This window comes from Acomys minous (genome assembly GCF_964271855.1).
Source record: "Acomys minous genome assembly, chromosome: 8".
Lineage (NCBI taxonomy): Eukaryota > Metazoa > Chordata > Mammalia > Rodentia > Muridae > Acomys > Acomys minous.
This window is the reverse complement of record NC_140489.1, coordinates 15,535,728-15,559,685: the sequence shown is the minus strand read 5'-3', so window position 1 is coordinate 15,559,685 and position 23,958 is coordinate 15,535,728. Positions and strand designations below refer to the sequence as shown.

At 47.8% G+C, this 23,958-nt stretch overlaps 1 protein-coding gene across 1 annotated transcript; it reads right to left on the bottom strand.

Moving 5' to 3' along the window:
- Nucleotides 1-15,180: 15,180 nt before the first annotated feature.
- LOC311603733 (serine protease inhibitor A3N-like) lies at nt 15,181-22,483 on the bottom strand. Its single transcript, XM_084792827.1, has 5 exons — nt 22,340-22,483; nt 20,114-20,768; nt 18,129-18,402; nt 17,074-17,224; nt 15,181-16,111 (listed from the first exon to the last, which is right to left on the bottom strand). Exons 2-5 carry the CDS (start codon nt 20,748-20,750, stop codon nt 15,911-15,913), a joined length of 1,263 nt encoding a protein of 420 aa, XP_084648953.1. The 5' UTR covers nt 20,751-20,768; nt 22,340-22,483; the 3' UTR covers nt 15,181-15,910.
- Nucleotides 22,484-23,958: the final 1,475 nt, after the last annotated feature.

Below are 23,958 nucleotides of genomic sequence, written 5' to 3'. Positions count from 1 at the left end.
GGCAGGACACAGTATCTAAGGGTAACTGTGCACAGAATCATGTGTCCCCAAGAGGAAGCCACCATGAACTGTCTGTCTGCAAACCCTCACTAGGCAGGCATTCTGCCCCTAAAAATACCACAGCCTGACTCCAGAGCCTTCAGAAGTGATGAGCACAGTGTAGGCAATAAACAAGGGGGTGTGTCATTTAGTCTTTGGTCACTGTGACAGCACTTTTGTGATAGCCAGCTGAGGGAAGCAAAGGTTTTGTTTGAATTATAGTTTTAGGGAGCTCAGCCCAGCATCTGTTGTCTCCAGTACTCTGGGCTTGATCATGTCAAGCTTTGTACACGGAAAGACACAATCAAGAGAATGAAGGCAGGGGACATGCTAGATGGGGAAAGGGCTAGCCACTCATGAATGAGGTCCTGAGTTTCAGTCCCTGAAATGGAAGAGAAAAGGCCAAGTGTGATAGCATGAATTGTGGTCCCAACTCTGGGAAAGTGAAAGCATATGGTTCCCCAGGACTCCCAGGCCAGCTACCATCTCCACCTATGAAGAGACACTATCTTAAAATAGAGGCAGATAAAGAATGCCAGCTGAAGTTGACCTCTGACATCCTCATGGATAGGCACATAGATGCACACATACCCAACCATAAACACATAGAACTACATAAAATCTATTTTAGAAGAGGAGGAGAAGGTGACTTGAGGAGAGGCTGTATGGTGGAACCTTGGCTTGACTTACATATGTGAGGTTTTAGGTTCCCAGAACTGTGAAACTGAGGAGACAATCCCCAGGAAGGGAACAAATGTCTGTGAGCTCAGACTTTTTTTTTTTGTCAGGGTTCCATGATCATGGCAACTCTTAGAAAGGAAAATGTATCCCGGAGGACTGGCTTAGAGTTCAAAGGTTATGTCCATTATCATCATGGCAGAAAACATGGTAACATGCAGGCAGACATGGTGCTGGAGAGGGAGCTGAGGATTCTGCATCTGGCTCAGAAGTGAAAGCCACATCACACCACTTGAGCTTATGAACATCAAAGGCTGCCCCCACAGTGCCACACTTCCACCATCAAGGCCACACCTTCTAATGGTGCCACTCACCATGGACCTGTGGGGCCATGTCATTCAAACCTAGATGTATCTGTCTCTAAAATTCTGAAGAAATCTAACAGCTGATTGACAAAAAGCCACCTTTCGCACAAGCAGGGATGCTGTACCTTGCTTCAGCTGTTAATGTTACTATGTCATCACTGCCAGGCTGCTTAATGGCCAGAGGTACAAGGACTGTGTTGATGGACAGAATGGATGATTCAGACTCCTGGTTCAGTCTGGTTCAGACTCCTGGCTGATTCAGCATTAACTGGAGGCGTTTGACATTGGCATCTTGCACAGAAGGTAGTCAACAGTGAGGCTCACCACAGCAGGGCTAGTGAGGATGCACAGGGTCTTAGGCATGAAAGATGGAGCAACTAAGATGTCCAGAAGACAGAAGGGTCCAAAGAGGGAACTCCTGCATAGGGAGGAACCCACTGCAAGACACTGCTGTGGTGTTGGAATGATCCAACGGAGATAGATATGGACATCAATGCTATTAAGCCAAAGTAAGTTTTAACTCCTATTGTAATAACCAGACCAAGAGTGGGCCTGACCTCCGAAAAACCTAGAGATGCCCAAGCTCAGGGGCATGGCAAGATCATCATTTACAAGTCAGATGTGGGTCAGATTAATTTTAAATTTTCATTCATGTCTGAGCTTAGTACTTATTTCAGTAACAACGTGGCAAATAATGTTGACTTAGGATTCCTTATTTATTTTGTTCCCTTTCCTTATCCTGGTTGATCATCTGGACCATGGACATGTCAAATATATCCCCAGGCCCAAATGGCTGTTATGGGGGATCACATGGAGGGCTGAGACTGTGTGAACCAGCATAAGATGGAATCAGAGGGTGATGGACTCCCTCCTTCACTTCACTGTGAGACTGTGTGTTTTCTCTGACATGTCTGACCTTATTCTCTCCCTTGGTCCTAAGGATGAAAAAGAGGACTAGTCTTCTCACTCTTCTGATGATGAAGAATAAGTTGACCTCAAAGCACAGCGTGAATAACATCCAACATGGATTAACTCCCAGAGTGATACATCCATGTGGACGTAGGCTGGGTGGTTGTGGCACAGGGCCTCTCGTAAGTCACACTGTAAGCTAAAGACTTGACAAATGCTATGGGTTCTGTGTCCAAGTCCACTCTTATGATTTTTATTTCTTTTTTCCTGTAGTGTTGCGGACTGAACACAGGACCTTGTGTTGTTTGGTAATGCACAGTGCCACTAAGCTAAACCCCCAGCCCTCTCATGGCTTTTAATGGGAAATCTCTCTGAATCTATTCAAGGGGCTGTTCAGACTTAACTTCTGAGTGTGTGACAAAGAGAAGTAGTGAGAGACATGGGAAGAGAAAAAAGATATAGAAAGAGGAAGGGAAAGCAGGATAACAATAGGAGGAGGGGAGGAGAGAGGTCACTTCGAGAGGGGTCGGATAGGCCTCGAAAGGACTGTCAAAGTGGAGGCTGAGCACACGTGTGATGCCAGCACAGGAAGATTACAAGTTTGAGGCCAGCCATGGGGTATGAGTTGTTTTCCTTGTTCCTGGGTCACAATACATGACAGAAATGGCTTGAAGGTAGAAGGGCTTGTTTCATATTTTGGTTTCTTGGCAAGACTGCAGGGTTTCAGGAAAAGTTTTGATTGGTGATGGCAGTGGGTGATGAGCTTGTTCCATCTGAAGGATCAGGAAACTGAGATCTTTATTAGAACTCAGGCACTTAAAACGCTCTATCTCAAAGCTTTAGTCAAAAATGGGCCACTGGTTCCCAAGGAATTTCAAGCCCTGGGCCAATGGGGATCATTGCACAATCAAAGCATAGCATCTCTCTACATCGTAAGCATCTATTTCCTAATCAGAACTGAACAAAACCAGCACAAGCCAAGCCTGTAACACCCTCTATGTTTGCTCCCCACATTCTATCTATGAGATGTCAGTGATAACTCACTGTTTTTTTTCCTCAGAAAACTCACAATTGATGGAAAGATGACTCAGTGATGAAGACCTCAAGATAACGCAGAGCAGGATTCTGGTAAGCAAATATGTTCTTTACTAGCTATTGCAAATGTTTACAAACTTGATGTTGCAGCCAAGATATATTGCAGTTAAAATAAAAGGATGGTGAGGAAGAATGATGGAGGTGGTTAAGAAGCTTAAGGAGACAAGCAAGTGGAGTGGAAGAGTCCAGGTTGACATGGGAAGGGACCATGACTGAACAAGGGGGAGACAGAGCAAGCAGGATGAAGGATAACCTGGAAAAGGTGGCATGAGAATTGCAGAACAGACAGAATGTGAGAGATTCAGAAAATGGCTGGAGGAATCCTGCTAGAAGAAGGAACACAACAGCATAGGAAGGGAGAAAGGGCGTGCCCTAAATGATGTAGGGAAAGAGTCTCAATCCCAGAGTGTCCCCACAAAGAGAGTGACTTCTCAGAAAGATGCTCAGTATCATGCTGGAAAGCTGTATTTTACATAGATGGGGTGCTGGGGGAATGGGGGTGTGGCTGTCTGATACAACAGCATCACTGTTCGATGGGCTCCTGGAGTCTAGAAAGACAGAAAGACAGCAGGCCTCAGTGACCCCATGAGAATACAGAAGAGAGGAGGCAACTTCAAAATGTCATTTAAATGAGAAAAGGTGGACATAAGAGTGGGCAGAGTATGACTTAGCTAGGGTTTCTATTGTTGTGTTGAAACATCATGAACAAAAAGCAAGTTGGGGAGGAAAGGATTTCTTGGCAAACACTGCTGCAGCAATGCTGGTCAGTGAATGTTGTCAGGGCAGGAACTGAAGCAGGGCAGGATCCTGAAGACAAGAGCTTCTGCAGAGGCCATGGAGGTGTGCGTTACTGGCTTGCTCTCCGTGGCATGCTCTGTCTGCATTTGTATGGAACTCAGGACCTGCAGACCAGGGATGTCACCACTAACAGTGAGTTAGGCCCTCCAGTTAATCACTGAGAATGCCCTATAGGCTGGCTCACTGGGTCAACTTTGGGAGGCATTTTCTCCTTATAGGTTCTTTCCCCTAACATAACTATAGTCAGGGTCAAGCTGTCATAAGTCTAGCCAATATAGTGGAAGAGAGAAACATCTGTAAAGGGCAACTCTAAAACTTGGAGTTGAATATGAGAGGCAGGAGTCAGCAGAATCAGGAGATATAGACCAAGGAGTATGAAAAACCAGCACTTCTATTCAGTTAGGGCACATAGGGCCCTTGGAAAGGGGCCCGGTGTTCTCTTCCTGATTTCAGCATAAACTATAAGCAAAAAAAAAGTGATTTCATCAAACTAGACTGGCCATTGGGTAAAAGAAAGATTTGTTGGGGATCAAGTGCCAGGGCAATATCTCTCTGTCTCTCTGTCTCTCTCTGTCTCTCTCTGCTGCTCTGTCTCTGTCTCTCTCTCTCAGTCAGTCAGTCAGTCAGTCTGTCTGTCTGTGTCTCTTTCTCCTTTCCTCTCTCCCTCCCTCTCTCCCTCCTTTCCAGTCCAGTCCTCCTCCTTATCGTCCTCTTCATCCTCCTCCTCCTACTACTACTTCTTCTTCCCCTCCTGTCTCTTCCCCGCCCCTATGTCTTAAGATTGAAACATAGAAGAAGAATCAAAATGGCAGAAAAGAAAACAGACCTTCTATGACACCAGGGTAGGGAGCCCTGAGCTGATTCAGGCTGTTTGCATTGACAGGGATCTGGGTCCCTTGCCTGAAGTAGATGGTATTTATGTGCCTCCTGTCAAACAGATATGGACCATAGATGATCTTCTTCTCTGATACACAGAGATGCGTCTTCAGGCTTTGTTTAGCCATTCAAATGCTACTTGTTAGAACCAGGACTCCCATTTGAAGACAATGGCTTTGGATCTAACACCTGCCTGCTCACACAAAACCCACAGTTCTCATCCAAAAGGGAATTAAAAATACTTTATTCTGGAGCCATTTTAAATGATAATGGTCAGAGAACACAGATTTAGGTTACCAAACTTAATGTCCAAAGAGGACATAGTTTCAGGAAAACTTTAGAGCTTTACAAAATCAAGAAAGTCACAAATCAAGGCAGGTTTAAAATGCATGAGTGGGCATCTCACAGAGGCAGGCACATCCAGAAGCGGAAAGCTTCTCTATAGGCTCAAGATGCCATCTGCTGGCGACCTTAGGGTTTGGATTGAAACTAGTCTGTTGACTTCATAGATCCTATTGTCACAATGTTAGTTCTGACAGAGGGAGGCAACACATGGATGTTCCATAGAGACAGAACTTAGTCCTTCATGAGGGAATTAGCTTCTGGGTGGACCTGCTGTATCCAGCGTCTCTACAGCATGGACATTCCATCAGCCAGTCAGTCTCTGCACACACAGACTCCATTCAGATTCCCTCCACTGACAGACACAGGCAGCTTCCCCTTCAGTGGTGTGAAGCCAAGGAGTGGAGAGCAAGCCTCTAGAATGTACCCATCCCTGCTTCTAGAACATCCCATAACCTACAGTTATGTAGATGCAGACCAACGCTTGTCAACATTGATGTCTGTGATTATTTATGTGTGAGTCTCCCTGAAGAAATGGAGAGCATGGACAAAGAGTTGTATTCTTATTGAGTGACTGAGCAAGTCTAGGACAAATGTTACCTGAATTTCTACCTGTTGTCAGGGGGTCAGGCATTGTGATCTGTCTTTTTGCCTTCACGTGCCCCTGTTCCGCACTGGTTTGAACCCACAATAGGAAACCCCATGGCTTGTTATTTAGAGCACAGTTAGGGGTTTTCCTAACAGGGAGTAGTTCTGCTAGCTTGAGCTTCTAAGTCCTCATTACCACAAATCATCCTGTCTGTCCATTTCCAGTCTGTGCACATGAACAGATTATCTGGGCCAGCATTTCCTAAGAAGAGGGAGGAGTCCCTTGGGGATAAATAGGCAGCACTGTGCACTGTGGAAAGCAACACACCAGGAAGGCAGCAACCTGGACCATCAGGACTCACCTAACACACACACACACACACACACACACACACACACACACACACACACACACACAGAGTCAGCTTACATCCACTGTAGGTAACGCCCCTGATACATTCTCTCTGGGGACTGAAAAAGGAGCCATCTCAGGACCGTGTGGTCCTTGCTATGACCTGGAGGCATATTCTTGGAAAGAGTGAGGAATTGATGCTTAGGTACTAGGTTGGAATAAGGAGACATTCCTGCAGTGCATAAAAATGTTCTATTCAGTCTGGGTCTTCATGTCTATGGCAGATGGAAGCACCCAGGGCTATGCTCCTGGTAAGTGAACGGAGCCTGCTCCTTCTCACCCTTCACAGGCAGGAAGTACTGAGACCTTGCCTAGCCTGAATGCTACTGTAGGAGCCAGCAGGAGACAGGACTGTTAGAGAGTCCCCATGGGAGAGGTGGCATGCCTGCAATGTTCACATCAGAGAGATGACTGGGTCAGGTACCTTACTTCTCTGGTAAATCCCATGGCCAAGAAAAAGGGATCTACTTTCTCCCTGGAGGAGAACAGGGCAAAAGCTCAGCCACTGCGGCAGGTCTTCTGCTACACAAACAGACAAGCCTGCTTTCTGTGGAAATCATCTCAAACTATAATAGTGCAGAATGCTTTTCTGAAGAAATGGCTTCATCAGCCAGACAGACGGTAAAGTCAGCTGAGGCTCCTGACTCCTCTGCAGGCACCCTGCTGCCCTGGGACCATGTGGCTGGGCTCCAGCACCTCCCTGCCCTGCTCCTCCTATTCTTCTCCTACACTCTTCCAGCCTTCCGTCCTCTTCCCTCCATACCCCTTTTCTTCCTCACCTCATCCTCCTCCCTCCACCTCCAATCCTAATGCCCCCCCTCTTCCTTCTACTTTCACATGCCTTCTTTTTTTCTCTCTCTCTCCTCATTTTGTCCTCTTTCCTCTCTATTCTTTTTCCTCATCTTCCCATTCCTATAGAATCTACAGTGTGGACAGAGTCTAAAGTTCAGCAGTTGCATTTACAAAGATCGCAAGCCTTCAGTTGTAATAGTTTAGGGTTCCTGTTGCCCCAGTTGTGGCAAATGTGTATGGGGGAGATGACCCTTTCGGATGTTTTTCAAGTCCACTGCACACTCCCAGGAAGATGCTTTAGATTCAGCCTAGGACCTTGTGATTTCTTAAACATGTCATCTGGAGGTTGGGCAGGTGGGGGGGTCCTGTGCTACCTAACTGGTCCAGGTATATTTCCCTGAATCCTGACTACAAGTTGGTGTTAGGAAAAGGCTCACCTGCAGAAGAAGTTAGACACGGTCTTCAAAAACTTCAGAGACCTACAGAATATGGCGTTTAAAGGTGTTTTTATTGTCTTAAGGATTCTTTGACAATAAGACAGGTTAACTCCTGCCAACACCCAGACTACCTCAAAGCAGATGATGAACATCAAAGAATTTCCTTATGGAGACGGCTTCAAATTTGGGTCAAATGTCCTCATTTCAACCACTGATAAAATTCTGCCTAAAAATAGGCAAGCTTGCATTCAGACAGAGTCAATGGCCAAACTCTGCCACAGCAGGGTCAGCAAGTCCTCAACAGTTCCCACCTCACAAATATGTATGTCAGATATATTGGGCTGAAAGGTTGAAGATAGTGCTCCAATGTTATAGAGAGTCTTGGGTGACTGTTCAGGCAGAAAACTGTCTCTGTCATTTTTTTCACTTTGGAAGCTGAAAACCTGCACTTCCTGTTTACTCAGGTAATTGAATTTATTCCTTATCAAGTCTCTGATGGGGTTGAAGACCAAGTAGTTTAGTTTCATAATTAAACTTAGGGATTAAGATGTTTTTAGGTCTAGATAGATGTTTCAAGTTGATAGAGATGAGATATGATAGATATTGATTTAAATTCAGAATTTTAGACTCACCAAGACAGGAAAATGTTTTCTTCAAGGTTGCCAAATACAAATTGCCAAAACACTAGGAATATAACATTAATATAATTCCTGATTGTTTTTATGGTTCTTCTTGTTTTATGTAATTTATTCTATATAATATAAATGTGTATGTAAAAAATAATAAATAAAGTTTAGAAAACACCTATGACTTGGAACTTTAAAGAAAAGGCTTGGGTGGATTCTGAGGAAGGCATAAACCGAGGATAAAATGGTGAGCAAAGCAGCTTGGGTTAATGATTTGACTTTTATGGAAAAATTAGCTGCCACAGATAGCTGACCTTGGAATTGTCATACTAAAGGTGCCCTTCAGTCAAAAATAAAACTGGCTGAAGAGTTCAAACATTGGCGTTAATAAGAAATAAAATGACATGCTTGCTCCTGGGCTAGTGGGGCATAGACATGGGACTTGCTTCTGCTTCCTGAAACTTAGATAAGGTGGAAATTCTGTAGAATTTTATGCAACCATCACGTGAAATCACTGACTTCACTTCCTCAAAAAACTTTTTTACTTTACTTCCTTAAAAAAACTAAAAAAGAATTGAGGTTTGTGTTCTGTGGTCTGCTTGCTTGTATGCTTGCATGCTAGCAGCTACCAAGAACACTGCCTGTCAATGCGCATCAAACACCTGACTCGAGAATTGATTTTGCACAGCTCCCTTTCATCCCTGCTTCAAGGACCCTCACAATATCTGGAGGTGCTAGAGCTGGTCCCCCGCACTGAATGTGGATGGTGAAGGCCACATGGGTGTGTGAGAATGATCCGTGTGTGAGAACACTTGAATTTCTGAGGTTTCTTCATGCCTGAGAAAACTGATTTACATGCTAGATAGTCCTGCTGAAGAGCTTGTGACTGTCCATCCTCTACTACCTGGATATAACATATGCTGGGAATGTATGGTGTGGAAGTGCTTTTACTTGGTATTAGACCACCACAGGCAACAACCTGGGCTGACCTAAGGTGCCACCGACAGCCCACTGCAGGGCCAAAGCACGTCAAGCCTTGGCTTCCTCACTGCAGAGCTGGGCCGGCACATCTGGACCTGCACCCAGAATAGCCACACTGAAAGTAATAACAGGGATCTATTACAGTTCTAATGAAAAGCCTAAGAGTAGGAGAGAAGCTGTCTTAAGAACACCTTACTACAATTCCCAGATACACAGGCTGCAGTGCCTACAGTTCTGTCCAGTGCCCACCCCCACCCGACCACCAGCCCTGGGCTCAGTTCTATATCAGCACAGCATGGCAGTCTAGGAATGTGAAGCCATGCCCTGCGCATTGCTGTTGCACATCCCACTGAGGCTGGAGCTGGAGGGATGCTGAAACTTACACAGGCTGCCAGCACACTGCCTGTGCCCTGCGGGGATGTTGGGTGGATTCCTGTAGGAAAACTGCCTGCCATTGCCTACTCCCATCCTCCAGTGTGTACTGGGTTTGAGGGCAACACAGATTCAGACACTGAGCAGACCCAGCACATGCCTCATCTCAGACCCTGAGCAGAGACTCGAAAAATTCAGGGTTAGAGATTATGGTAGGAACAAATAAATTCACCTACACATGAGGCCAGCAGGCACTTCATGCTCCAGGCTTCTCTGTTTCCCTCCCTGGTCTCTCATGAGTGATGTGTTTCTCTCCCAACAGCTGGTCCACAAAGTGCTAGGTGTGGCTAAGACAGTCACAGAAACAGCTGCTGCTACAGGAATCAAAATTATGCTAATGTCTGCAAAATTTGATCCTATGATTGTGAATATCAACAGGCCATTCCTGGTGACTATCTTTGATACAAATACTCAGACTTCTCTCTTTATGGCCAAAGTCACAAACACCAAGTGAGGCTAGAACTCCCCGAGAGGTGGGCCTTCTTCCCAGGAGCCAGGGAGTGAGCCTCTGTGAATCTCTGCATTTTGGCCTGCATGCTGTGACTGGTGAGGACACAACTGGACTGCACAGTGACCATGACTAACTGTGTGACTCTCACATGCACAGGAGCCTCTGGGTGCTCAGTGTCCGGCTCCCAGACCTCTTGGCAGCACAGCTCATGTTCTGGAGCTGCAATCTTTCTGTATTCCCTGTCATTGCTGACTCCTGTATCTTTCTCTACCCCAAAGCCTGGGCCTGACATAGAGGCTCAGTCCCAATATAGGCTGTAGTTATGTCTGCCTTCAGCTTCTGCAGTCTTGATGGAACTGTGCAAGCTTACCAGCCAACCCATGTGGACCTCAGGCACAGGACCAAGAAGGAGACCTGCTGCCCTGTGTTTGTTCTCAGCATCTGGGACAACCTGGTGGCCAGTTCTTGTGTCACTCTTTCCCTTCTCCAGGCTCTGACAGCTACTGCACAGCTGCCCACATCTGGCACAGTGTTGGAGCCCTCACTCTTGCAACTGCATGGAGCCTGTTGGTTTCCCTTAGGACTCATACTTAAGGCAGGGAAGCCATTTTGTAAATTCCCAGGACACTGCCTGACATGACAGATGGACACCTCTGCCTTCATCACCCAAAATGAAGAGCTGTGACCAGATGATCAATAAAATATAAGTGCATTGAAAATGGCCAGGCAGTATTCACTCAGCTCCTGTTGGCAGGGGTGTGCCTCTAGTGACAACAGGGAAGTATAGATTGTCACTCAAACTCTGTGACTCCTGCGATGGACCTCTGACCTACTTGCTATTAACAATCCCTTTAATGGAAGAGGAAACTGAGGCATAAAGAGACATATCCACTTCTCATGACCACACAACTAAACACTACGGTATTCCAAGTTTTCTGATGCCATGGGGACCGTCTTCATCAAGCCTGGAGTCTGCTCCTGAGGCATCACAGTGGGTGTGGGCACATAGATGATAAAGCAAGACTCTAGGTGCTTCCCAGAGAGCACCCGAAGGGGCCTGGGATCAGGAGGTGAGCTCTGTGCTAAGGTCAGAGGAAGATGAGAAGGTGGTCAGATGACCAGAAAGAATGTTTTGGGCAGAGCAAAGAACAAGGGAGGCATTTCCCAGAATCTGAGAGAAGGTCCCTTTGGGAAAAGGGCATAACAGTCACTAGATGGCAAAGGGCCTGGCCCTGTGAGATTCTCAAATACCTCAGAGCCACAGGGAGCTTTGGGGTGTCAGTCAGTGTTCCTGCCTCTTGAACATAACTCTGTGTGATTACTATGCAGATGCCTGGGCTGGGTAGAGGTAGTGGGGATTGTCATTGAGGGCAGGTTCAGGGAACATCAGGCCACATCTGGAGAGAAAAGGATGTGACTCAGAACACTAGTTCTGAGCCAGTTTAGTGCCCAGATAGAGGAGGGGAGAAGGCCAAAGTGCATTTGGGATGAGGTGCTGGGTGTTCATGGGAGAATCATGTGAGCCTGGAAACACAGCCAGAGGCCTGCAGACAGAGGTTGAGACATACTTGAGTCTCAAGGCTCCTAAGAACACACATGTGAAATTGTGGTCATCACAGAATTAAACACATGGGATTTCCTTCCCCAGTGAGCACTGAGTTACCAACCCATGAGGACCATGGAGTGAGAGAAGAAGGGACCCATCTATTGAAAGAAGCCAAGTGACCCAGGCATTCCAATGTGCCTGTCACTCAAGGCCCTGGGCTGGACACCACATGCACTCCATGAGTGTGGACATGTCCCAGCTGTATTCCTCCATCCTTTCTGCCTTCATCCCAGGTGTCTAAGGAGCCTGGTGTGAAATACATCTCATGCTGCCTGTGATCTTGTCTTAGAACTTCTGGCCAAGTCTACGTCCACCTCTTAACAGAGTCTAGAACCTGGATGTCAGGGTTTGCTCTCCTCATTCCGTGGCTGTTGAGAGTTTCCCCACATCTTGTCCATCAAATGTTGTAAAAGGAGAGACCCCCTGTGCAATAGAGGTAGCGCACTGTAGAGGCAGAAGATACGTGCCTGGAAACAGTCAGTTCACTTGGGTTAAATGCTTGGGAACTTCTTGCATAGCTCAGTGGTTTCCATATGCTGAACACCCACTTTAAACAAACTTAACAATGGCAAGTTGCTATACTGTTGGGGGTCTCAAAAACTCCATGCATCTTGTCCTTCCCTCCCTGCTTCTGCCACACGGCCTACCAGGTCTAATCAAAGTCTGACACATAGTCATCTTGTGACTTGAGCCAAGTTACCTGACAGAGGTAGTCGCCAAGTTCTCATGCTTACATGTCAATGAATGGTCAGAGAGAATCTACAGGGGACACTGTGGGATGGAGAGTAATAGTGACAACAGTACTCAGTGACCATCAAGGACCTGGCGGCCTCTTCCATCTTCACACTTCTCCAGCCACATCAGAAACCTACTCCAAAACTCAAGCATATGAAGAGCACTTGTCCCTCCAGGAGATGTATGCTTGGCACAGCTCAGGAGGGCTGGAATTCAAAGCCTTCTTCAAACGGGAGGAGAAACGGAGAATGGCACAGTGTCTGTGGAAAAGTTGATACACAAGTCCACTGGAGGTTTGTACTCAGAGGAACAGAAACAAAGGACTTGACAGGCACTGCAGTCAGTGTCCATCATGACTCTTCATAGTTAAGGTCTTGCAAGTCAAGTGGCCACCGATGGGTGAACGGATGAGCAAAGAGAGTTTGCTGTAGCCAAACACTGTTACTATACTAGACTGAGGAGGGAGGTGCCATTTCCTGCTGCAGTGTGTGTGAGCCTGCCAATGTGCTCTGTGAAAGAAACAGACACAATAGGGCATGTGTGGTGTGACTTCATTTACAAGCAATATCCAGAACAGGGGATTCCCATACATATGGAGTGTTCTAATGGTCATCAGGAGATCTGAGGAGGGGAAGTTGGGTGACTCACCAATGGATATGGAAGCTGTTCAGAGTTGACTAAAATAGTGGGAAGATGGATGAACTGGGAAATCACATAGATGGGCAGGTAAGGTGACCATACTAGACTCAGATAGAAATGAAATGTCAGCCCTGAGGGGAGGTTCTCTGAGCTTTTTAAGCATGTGAAAAGGTTGGACAGCAGTGGAAAGGCCCAGCTGCTGGATGTGAAGTGTGTGTGTGTGTGTGTGTGTGTGTGTGTGTGTGTGTGTGTGTGTGTAGTGTAGTGTAGTGTAGTGTAGTGTAGTGTAGTGTATGCAAGTGGAGGAAGGATGGAGACAAGACACCAGGCTCCACCCAGAGTCTTTGGGGGTGGGGAGCAATGCTCCTAAGCCTGTCATTCCCAGCCTGCTGAGGACTTGGCCAGCAGAGGTCCTCCTTGGCAGGTCACTGGATTTGTCCTGCCACAATGAGGAGAAATTGAAGTACATTCTACTGTTAGTCCATCCATTCCTCCTTTGGGTGCCAAGAAGGAGGTATCTGATAGTAAGTTTAAGGTCAATCTGGGCAACCTAGTGGGGCACTGTGTCAAAACAAAAACGTAAGTAAAGGGCTGTCCATGGATGGACACATATATTCACAAACACATAGACACAAAATAACTTACTGTTCAAGAATGACTCAGTGTTAGGGAATTTTCTGAGTATTGTGAGGCTCTGAGTTCGAGTCCACTGGCCTCCCCCAAAAGGAAAACCTATCTTATGAGGATTGTTGACAGAGGTAATGACATTTTTATTTTTGTCATTGGTATTCCTTTTGCTTTGCTCTCACTGACAGAGGGTTGTTGTTGTTGTTGTTGTTGTTGTTGTTGTTGCTGTTGCTATTGTCTGAGGAGAGGCCTGTGCTTAGAAACCAAACTCACCCCATCTTCCTTCATATCCAACATCTGCACAGCATTGTGAGCTCACTGCCACACTAAATCACTAAATGCCACCACGCAAGAAGTCCCCAGGCATTCAACCTAAGTGAACTGACTGTTTCCATTCACATAACTTCTCCCTCCACAGTGTGTCACTTTTATTGCACAGTGGGTCTCTCCTTTTACAACATTTGATGGACAAGATGTGGGGAAACTCTCAACAGCCACGGAATGAGGAGAGCAAACCCTGACATCCAGGTTCTAGACTCTGTTAAGAGGTGGACGTAGACTTGGCCAGAAGTTCTAAGACAAGATCACAGGCAGCATGAGATGTATTTCACACCAGGCTCCTTAGACACCTGGGATGAAGGCAGAAGGGATGGAGGAATACAGCTGGGACATGTCCACACTCATGGAGTGCATGTGGTGTCCAGCCCAGGGCCTTGAGTGACAGGCACATTGGAATGCCTGGGTCACTTGGCTTCTTTCAATAGATGGGTCCCTTCTTCTCTCACTCCATGGTCCTCATGGGTTGGTAACTCAGTGCTCACTGGGGAAGGAAATCCCATGTGTTTAATTCTGTGATGACCACAATTTCACATGTGTGTTCTTAGGAGCCTTGAGACTCAAGTATGTCTCAACCTCTGTCTGCAGGCCTCTGGCTGTGTTTCCAGGCTCACATGATTCTCCCATGAACACCCAGCACCTCATCCCAAATGCACTTTGGCCTTCTCCCCTCCTCTATCTGGGCACTAAACTGGCTCAGCACTAGTGTTTTGAGTCACATCCTTTTCTCTCCAGATGTGGCCTGATGTTCCCTGAACCTGCCCTCAATGACAATCCCCACTACCTCTACCCAGCCCAGGCATCTGCATAGTAATCACACAGAGTTATGTTCAAGAGGCAGGAACACTGACTGACACCCCAAAGCTCCCTGTGGCTCTGAGGTATTTGAGAATCTCACAGGGCCAGGCCCTTTGCCATCTAGTGACTGTTATGCCCTTTTCCCAAAGGGACCTTCTCTCAGATTCTGGGAAATGCCTCCCTTGTTCTTTGCTCTGCCCAAAACATTCTTTCTGGTCATCTGACCACCTTCTCATCTTCCTCTGACCTTAGCACAGAGCTCACCTCCTGATCCCAGGCCCCTTCGGGTGCTCTCTGGGAAGCACCTAGAGTCTTGCTTTATCATCTATGTGCCCACACCCACTGTGATGCCTCAGGAGCAGACTCCAGGCTTGATGAAGACGGTCCCCATGGCATCAGAAAACTTGGAATACCGTAGTGTTTAGTTGTGTGGTCATGGGAAGTGACTATGTTCCTTTGTTCCTCTGTTTCCTCCTCCATTAAAGGTATTATTGATAATAGCAAGTAGGTCAGAGGTCCATCACAGGAGTAACAGAATGTGAGTAACAGTCTATACTTCCCTGTTGTCACTAGAGGCACACCCTTGCCAACAGGAGCTGAGTGAATACTGCCTGGCCATTTTCAATGCACTTATATTTTATTGATCATCTGGTCAAAGCCCTTCATTTTGGGTGATGGAGGCAGAGGTGTCCATCTGTCACGTCAGGTAGTCAGCTGGGAATTTGCCAAATGGCTCCTCTGCCTTAAGTATAAGTGCTAGAGGGAAAGTAGGTGGTCTGGCTAACACCCTCCATGCAGATGCAGGAGTGAGGGCTCCAACACTGTGCCAGATGTGGGCAGCTGTGCAGTAGCTGTCAGAGCCTGGAGAAGGGAAAGAGTGACACAAGAACTGGCCACCAGGTTATCCCAGATGCTGCGAGCAGACACAGAGCAGCAGGTCCCCTTCTTGGTCCTGTGCCTGAGGTCCACATGGGTTGGCTGCTAAGTTTGCACAGCCTCATCAAGACTGCAAAAGCTGAAGGCAGACATAACTACAGCCTATATTGGGACCGAGCCTCTATGTCAGGCCCAGGCTTTGGGGTAGAGAAAGATACAGGAGTCAGCAATGACAGGGAATACAGAAAGATTGCAGCTCCAGAACATGAGCTGTGCTGCCAAGAGATCTGGGAGCCGGACACTGAGCACCCAGAGGCTCCTGTGCATGTGAGAGTCACACAGTTAGTCATGGTCACTGTGCAGTCCAGTTGTGTCCTCACCAGTCACAACATGCAAGCCAAAATGCACACAGAGACTCACATAGAGGCTCACTCCCTGGCTCCTGGGAAGAAGGCCCACCTCTCGGGGAGTTCTAGCCTCTCTTGGGGTTTGTGACTTTGGCCATGAAAAGAACAGTCTCAGTATTTGTGTCAAAGATAGTCATCAGGAATGGCCTGTCGATATTCACAATCATAGGATCAAATTTTGCAGACATTAGCATCATTTTGATTCCTGTGGCAGCAGCTGCTTCTGTGCCTGTCTCAGCCACATCCAGCACAGCCTTGTGGACCACCTGTGGAGAGAAACACATCACTCACTGGCGACCAGGGAGGGAAGCAGAGAAGGCTAGAGTACACAGTGCCTGCTGGCCCCATGTGCTGGTGAATTTCTTTCTTCCTACCATGAGCTCTAATCCCATTTTTTCCAAGTCTCTGCTCAGGGTCTGAGATGAGGCATGTGCTGGGTCTGCTCAGTGTCTGAATCTGTGTTGCCTTCAAACCCAGTACACACTAGAGGATGAGAATAGGCAATGGCAGGCAGTTCCCCACAGGAGTCCTCCCAACATCTCCACAGGGCACAGGCAGTGTTCTGGCAGCTGGTGCAGGTTTCAGCATCCCTCCAGCTCCAGCCTCAGTGGGATGTGCAACAGCAATGCCCAGGGCATGGCTCACATTCCCAGAATGCTATGCCCTGCTGGTACAGATGTGAGCTCAGGGCTCTGATTGGGCAGTGTGCATCTAGGAATGTAGTATGAGGGTCCTAAGACATCTCCTATTCTTAGGCTTTTCATCAGAAGTGCCATAGATCCCTTATTACTTTTGGTGTTGCTATTCTGTGTGCTGCTCAAGACATGCTGGCCCGGCTCTGCCTTGAGGAACTGCTTTGGCCCTGCGGTGGATTTTGGTATATCTGCTATGGGTTGTGGGTGTTCCTGTAGTGGATTGTGGGTGGCCCTGCAGTGGATTGTGGGTCATACCTGCAGGTCAGCCTAGGTTGTTGCCCTTGGTGGTTTAAGACCAAGCACAGCCACTTTCCACCATGCATTCCTGGGTCATGTTCTGTCCATGTGGTAGAGGAGGGACTGGCTAGAAACTCTATAGCAGGGGTATCCAGGATGTAATCCAGTTTTCTCAGACTTGAGGGAACCTCCAAAATTAAAGTGTTCTCACACATGTAGCATCCTCACACACCCATGTGTTCTTCACCATCCTCATTCAGGATCCAACGTGAACTACCCAGTGTTTCTAGGCTTACCTGAGAGACTCTCAGGTCCTTGGCTCCTGTGATCCCAGACAGATCAGCCTGTGTGGAGAAGACTTCCTGGATGCCCAGCTCAGGGAGGATTTTCTCCAGGCTGTAGTCAGTGGAGATGGAGAACTTGGGCAGGTAGAGCTCATCGATCATCCTGAGAAAGAAAAGGAGAAATGAAAGTCAGTGGACTCCATGGCCCCATCAACCCACTCTGTAGCTGGGGCTCCTCTCCACAGAGAGCCCTCTCACTGGAGAGAGGCCATCTTCCCATCTGTACACAGACCGCTTCCTTTTCCCCTTCCTGATGTGTTAATTATTCATCAGGACCTGAGAGTGTTTACATCAGACAGGCAAATGATTAGTGCTAGCTGTTCCTTTACTGAGAACTCTCTCCTCCTAGATGCACATGTCTCCCATGTCCTGCCAATCCACAGACATCACCTAACGACCCTGATATTTGAAATCGCACACTGCATCGTACTCCAGCTTTCCTTATCCTGGACTCTCCTCCTTCTTACCTTCACCCTTCCCATCTTTTAACTTGTTATACAAGTGTTGTTTTCCCCTCCCCCTCCCCTCTCTTCAAGCAAGCCCATGAAGATAAGGTTTGTGCTTCGGTCTCTGATACACTCTGAGGGTCTATGTCAGAGCTTCCCACATAGTAGGTCCTCAAGTCACCATCCCATGAATGGCGAACGACTGAGTGACAAGGAGCTGAGATGGTCACACAGCAGAGCTGACCCTCAAAGTAGGTATGTCACCACACTTCCCTCTGCCTCCCAAAGACACATTCAAGGTTCCTTGTAATTTAAGGCCTGTTAGAGATGGAGGAAACCTCGGCACCTGTTCTAGGGGCTCTCATTTTGTGAACAGCAAAACCAACAGTAAATTCAGACCCCCAAATATGGAGTCAGCAGAGGGAAATGTGTCTCAACTCCACATGTCCCCTGCAGACTTTCCACCATCACACTGGGCACTAGTGAAGTACAGGGACATTGGACCGCAGGTCCACAGCAGGACAGGAAGCCAGGCCAGCTCTGGGTCCTGGAGACACACACCTGGGCCTCAAAGATTCCTTCCATTTCCTCAGGGTCTCTAGTTTTAAGCTGGCTTCCACCTGCTGCATCTTGCCCTGGTCAGGGAGGATGAGCAGAGCGCTGGCATTGCCTGTGTACTTCAGCTCCACCACAGAGCAGGAAAGCTCCTCATCCCGGAAGTAGGGTGTGGTCAGATCCTCAATTTTCATCATGGGCACCTTCACAGACTTCTTCTCGTCCAAGTGGAAGTCCGACTCGAATGTGTCAAGAGGGTCAAAGGGCATCTTCCATTTGCCTGAAGACGAAGCAAATCATCAGAATGAAGCAAATTTTAACAGCACCAGAACAACCCAACCTCCACCCCTTTTATGCTCATCCTCTGAGTTATGTTGGCCATCAAGTCCTCTTCAGTCATCCAGAGTGTCCCTTAGAATTGGGAGAAAAACCTTGGCAGTCATTCAAGCTTCTAACAATAAGAAGTGTCTCCGGGCTTGGTTTGGAAAAGGGAACTTCATAACCACAGCCTGGCAACCTGAACTCCTGACATAGTCAGGGATCTGGGGGTGGGGGGTGTATGTCAGAGAGAGTGAATATGCTGAGACTAGAGCCAGGGGAGAGTCGGGGATCCTTTCTTCCTGGGGGGGGGAACCATGTGTAGAAGGCAGTGGTGCATGGGACAGGTTTTTGGGAAAGCAGGTTGAAAACAATAGAGTTCTCCCACACCGTGAGCAATCATAATGCCACAGACCGTGGGCTAAGTGGTGGGTGATGAGTCGCATCTCACTTAAGGACCATGGCCATCTCCACAAGTCACAGATACCTCCCTCAAGCTTATTCTGGATCCCTGGTTTGTATCCTCACTACCAACAGACATTATAGGACATGGTTGTGAACCTATTTGTTGGCCTCAAGATCAAGTAGCTTTATACATCCATCCCACTTCACAGCCAGGCAGCCTTGGAGCTTGGGTCCTGGGGGTGATTTGAAGGAGTCATGGCCTATAGTCTAGTCCTCAGGCGGTCACTCTGCTTCCACCATTCCCAGCCCTCAGCAGGTCTGAGGACATCCTATACTCCTATCCTTCTGTATGCATACCCTCATTTTCTGTCTATGACCACCTTTATTTTCTGCCTACAGTCTCAGAGCATGGTCTCCTTCTGCCATGAGGTATCTTTTATCCAGCCCCAGATACATCCCAGGTCTTGCTATACACCATGGCTTCTGTGATCTCCTTGCTTATCTACTTGTTCCCTGGTCTCTATCAGGCCAGGTGTTTTAGGTGCAGGATCTCTGGATGCCCCACGCCCCCAATCCTCCTACCCATAACACCTCCGGCTGAGTCTCCAACTATCCTTCACCCAAAACTCATCAGACTCCCTGGCTCAGGAATGTGTCTTGGGAACTCAGACCTTTCAGGCTGTGTGGCTAGCAATTTTACAAAAGCAAAATTACATTAAACAGACCGAACACTGCCTAGCTGACACTTCCTTCTCATTAAATGGCTTTTCTGCATGTCTCTTTACCAGTTGTGGGCCATGCTACTTTCCCCCTTAAGATTAGAGTAACTAGGATTCTTAAGAACAAGTAGTCCTCAGCCCACGTGAGCCCTCCTAGAGACAGAGGCTCTCCAGGAGGGAAGGACACCTCCTGTAGGGGCATATTAGAAATGCCTACAGTGGGCAGCCTGAGACACCTTGTCTCTACAGGAAGTAGCAATGGCTTCTGTCTAACAGACAAGACTGGACATGTGAGCTATGGCATGTCCATATGAGTCACAGCCCATATAATGCCTCTTAGACTGAGAGCTCAGTGTTTCTGGTGAGTATGTACCAAGAAACACACCATTGTCCAGAAACACCCCAGAAAAGAAGTAAGACTTGTGAGTAATAAGAAGTGGGTCATCCGTGTCTCCAAGAATTATAACCTGCTTTCCAGAAGTCAGCCTGTCAACATAGGTACCCAACCAACATCCTTCCCTCCACTCCCCAACCAGTGCCCTTTCTCACCTTTAAAGTAGATGTAATTCACCAGTACCATGAAAACCCTGTCATCCAGGTCTGAGATGAGTTCCTTGATCTTCCCCTGGGTCTGTTTCCTCACATAGTCATTGATGAGCTTTTTGGCCTCTTGAGGCTGCTGGAAGTCAGCCATGAAGGCTTCAGCCTGGTACAGAGCCCTTGCCTTCTCCTTGAACTCTGCCAGGATCTGCAAACGCTTTTCAATAAACATGGCGCTGCCTGTGCTGATCTGCACCTGGTCCCCTGGCCGGCTGAGCATGTGTAGGAGGTGCTCAAAGCCCTGGTGGATGTCTGCCTCAGGGGTCTCTGTGATATTGAACTTGAGACCTTCTAGGATCTCTTCTAGGGTGTTGCTGTTTGCTCCCAGCGACAAGACGGCCAAGGCACTAGAGATACTGAATGGGGAGAAGAGGACATTTTTTCCTGGATTCTTCAAAACCAGCTCCTTGTAGAGGCTGAAGGCAAAGTCAGTGTTGATGGAGGCCAGTGTTAGACTGTCCATTTGTGTCCCGTTGTTTTGGTCCTCTTGGACTGTAGCGTTTATTCCCAATGTACCATCTGGGTAACAGAGCACAGCAGGGCAGATCCCAGACATCAAGATCCCCAGAGCTACAAGGATATCCATCTTCTCTGTCCCCCCTGGCTGAAAAGAAAAGACACTTTGAGTCTGGGAGGACTAGGTATCTCCCTGACCATCTACTAGTTCTCCCATCAGGCCTGCATTGTGCCCTGCTCTGCTGCCCCTTGCTGCCTCTCTATGACAATCCACAGGAAGTACTCTTGACACCCAGATGCCAGTACCTGATCCCATGCATCCTGTAACCACTGGAGGAAGTGCTGTTTCAGTGGCCAATTTTCCTAATAGAAACCCAAGATCTAGAGGTAAAGGGATGTGGCAGGTTCACAGAGCAAGCCAAAGGAGAATGTGGGATGGGCACAAGCTCTGCTTGACTTGGAACCTCTGAGATCAGGTATTAGAAGGACCAGTAGGAGAAGATTCTTCCAGCCCTGCCATGTTACCACATGGTGGTTTTCCCCTCAGGCTTGGAAAGCCTCCTGGTGGGAAGAAGGAAGATGCCATCAGTCTCTGATACCTGGACCAGATTTCATTTTGACTGTCAGGATGGCTGTGTGGTAGCGAGCAAGTGGGTGGACCTCTCTATGCAACTTATTGAATGAGCCAGGTTACATTACTGGTAAAGGTCTGACTTCTTATTGGGTGTTCTGTGTTTGGGGTGGTTGTAGAGAATGTTTAGGTGGCTATCTCCTCCACACACCTCTGGAGTGGAGGTCAAAGGCACCCTGAAGGACTATAGTTGATAAACATGGCTACTACCTTTAGCCTCTGTCTGTTTGTTCAGGTGTCCAAAGGTGAAAGTGGATGGCAGTGAATGGGGAGGAGGGGAAGAAGAGAAGAGAGGGGAGAGGAGGAGGTTGGAGAAAGGAAGGAATGAGAAAGTGGAAGAAAGAGCAGCAGGGAGGTAGGAGGAGGGAGGGGTAGGGAAGGAGTGGGGGAAGGTAAGGAGAAGGAGCAAAGGAAGGAGGAAGGGAGCAGGGATGGAAGCTAGAAGAGCACAGAGGAATTTGGAAGGAGCAGAGGAGGGTGGGTTGGAGCTTAGCCATGGCTGTGGCATGCCTGGTGAAGAGCCAGGGACCTTGCCACTTGGCCACCTTTACCCTGCGCTTCCCTTTCAGAGCGGTGCAACCATGTCTTTGGAAAAAGCACAAAACAACATTTTGGGCCAAAACTATTTCCAGAGAACAAGGCCTGCTCGGTTCGTGCAACAGCTGAGCTGTTGCCTTCTCTGCTTAGCAATGGGATCTAGGAAAGGAATGCGATCCCCGACCCCCAAGATCTCCTGTGCGATGTGAGCTTGGCAGTGCTGCCACCTCCCTCAAAGTCCTGTCTCACCCTAGCTATGACAGCAGCCTACAAGCTGGACAAAGGCTCAGAACTTCCTCCCTGTGGAGGGCCACAAGGAGCAGGCTCCATTCGCTCTCTGGCAGCGTAGCTCACAGCACCACATCTGTGATAGGCACAAGAATCAAAACGGAGAGACGATTTCATGAACCTTAGAGGTGTTTCCTGATTCTAATCCAGTAGAAAAATCCCTGCCTCACCCCCACAAGCATAGGCTGCCGGTCATAGCCAACACCACACAGTCCTGGAAGGTTCCTTTCTCTATCCCTGGAGGGAAGGAATCCTGGCCTTACCTGCAAAGCCAATGCCTGCTGCCAGTCACTGCGGTTGCTGAGTCCTGACGTTCAGGGTTGCCACTTGCCTGGCGTGTTGTTCTCACTGTGCACACGAATGCCTATTTATTCCTGCCACAGACTCCTCCCACCTCTTAGGAAATGCTGGCCTGTACAAGCTGTGCTCTGTGCTCAGACTGGAAATGGACAGACAGGATAATTTCTGGTAACACGGATTTATAGGCCATACCAGAACTACTTACTGACGGGAAAACTCACAACTGTCTTCTAATCGAGCCCACTGGATCTCCTGGGTATGGCCTCCAATGATTAAATGGTTCAAGGTCAATTTGGGAAGGGGTGGGGGAGAAGTTAGAAGCAAAAAAAAAAAAAAAAAAGTATGCCCCACACTTATCACCAAGGAAGGCTGCAGCTGTCCATCCTCCCAGGTCTTTAAAGAAAAATCACATATGAATAAACACATGCTTAATGTTGACTGGACCCTACCAGCATCTCTGTAACTGTCCTGTCCGGCAGGAAAGGACATTCTAAATTGAGGCTTGCTTCTTCCCCCTGCCCCTCTTTATTGGAGTTCCCCAACCTCGCTGTTGGGCAGGAACATCATGGCCAAATGACAGTTTTCCTTTCTCCTTCACTGCTCCTTACCCTCATCCAACTCCTTTGAGAATTCTCCCTCTCCTTCTAGGCTCTGAAGAGCCTCCTTGTCCCTGAATGACACTGATGCTTCCCCGATTCTCTTGCAGACTGTCCCTCATTAAGGTGTGGCACATCTCTCCTTCAGTGGTTTCCCAGCATCTTCCCATTAAGATCCTACTCCAGGACCCTAGTGTTTACCCCTGTCTTTGTCAGTACCACACACAGGCTTACAACGGACCATACAACACCGACTTAATAAAACTAGTCCCCGAAACTACTCAGTTACCCTATAACGCCCATAGATTGCAGGTCATAGCCAACACCACACAGTCTAGAAGGACTTACCCATCCCAAAGCGTGATGGCTGTTAGTGCACATGCTCAGGACCTCAGGATGATTAATGTAGGAGTGGTAACTATCCACCCAGCAGTGCCTAACCCTTATGCTCTACTTTCTCCCATCCCTTCCTCTACTTCTCCCTTTTCTGTTTTAGATTAAGGATGCTTTCTTTACCTTTCCTTCACACCCAGATAAACAGCATCTCATCTGACTTGGACTGTCTGCCCCAGAGGTTCCCAGGGCGTCCCCACTACTTCAGCCAAGCTCTAGCCACTGCCTTCCTCTCTCTCAACCTGTCCCTGGGCTCCTTATTCCAATATGTAGACGACCTTCTACTGTGCAGCCCCTCAGAAGACTTCTGCTTTGGAGCAATATTCAAGAACTGTTCTTCTCGCCAGGCGTGGTGGCTCATGCCTTTAATCCCAGCACTCAAGAGGCAGAGGCAAGCAGATTGCTGTGAGTTCAAGGCCAGCCTAGTCTACAAAGCGAGTCCAGGACAGCCAAGGCTACACAGGGAACCCCTATCTTGAAACACCCCCTCCCCAAAAAAAAACCTCTCTTCTCAAGACCCCTAACCAGCAGGAAGTAGCCAGAGGACTATTAGAACCTATTATTTTGAGATCAAAACAGGAAGAGTATCCTTG

Excerpts from the sequence above, each read along its gene's own strand:
- LOC311603733 (XM_084792827.1), bottom strand. The coding sequence starts at position 20,750 with ATGGATATCCTTGTAGCTCTGGGGATCTTGATGTCTGGGATCTGCCCT. Across the intron at positions 18,403-20,113 it reads GAATTACATCTACTTTAAAG|GCAAATGGAAGATGCCCTTT; the intron begins GTGAGAAAGGGC and ends CTTCGTCTTCAG. Across the intron at positions 17,225-18,128 it reads AAGGAATCTTTGAGGCCCAG|GATGATCGATGAGCTCTACC; the intron begins GTGTGTGTCTCC and ends TTTCTTTCTCAG.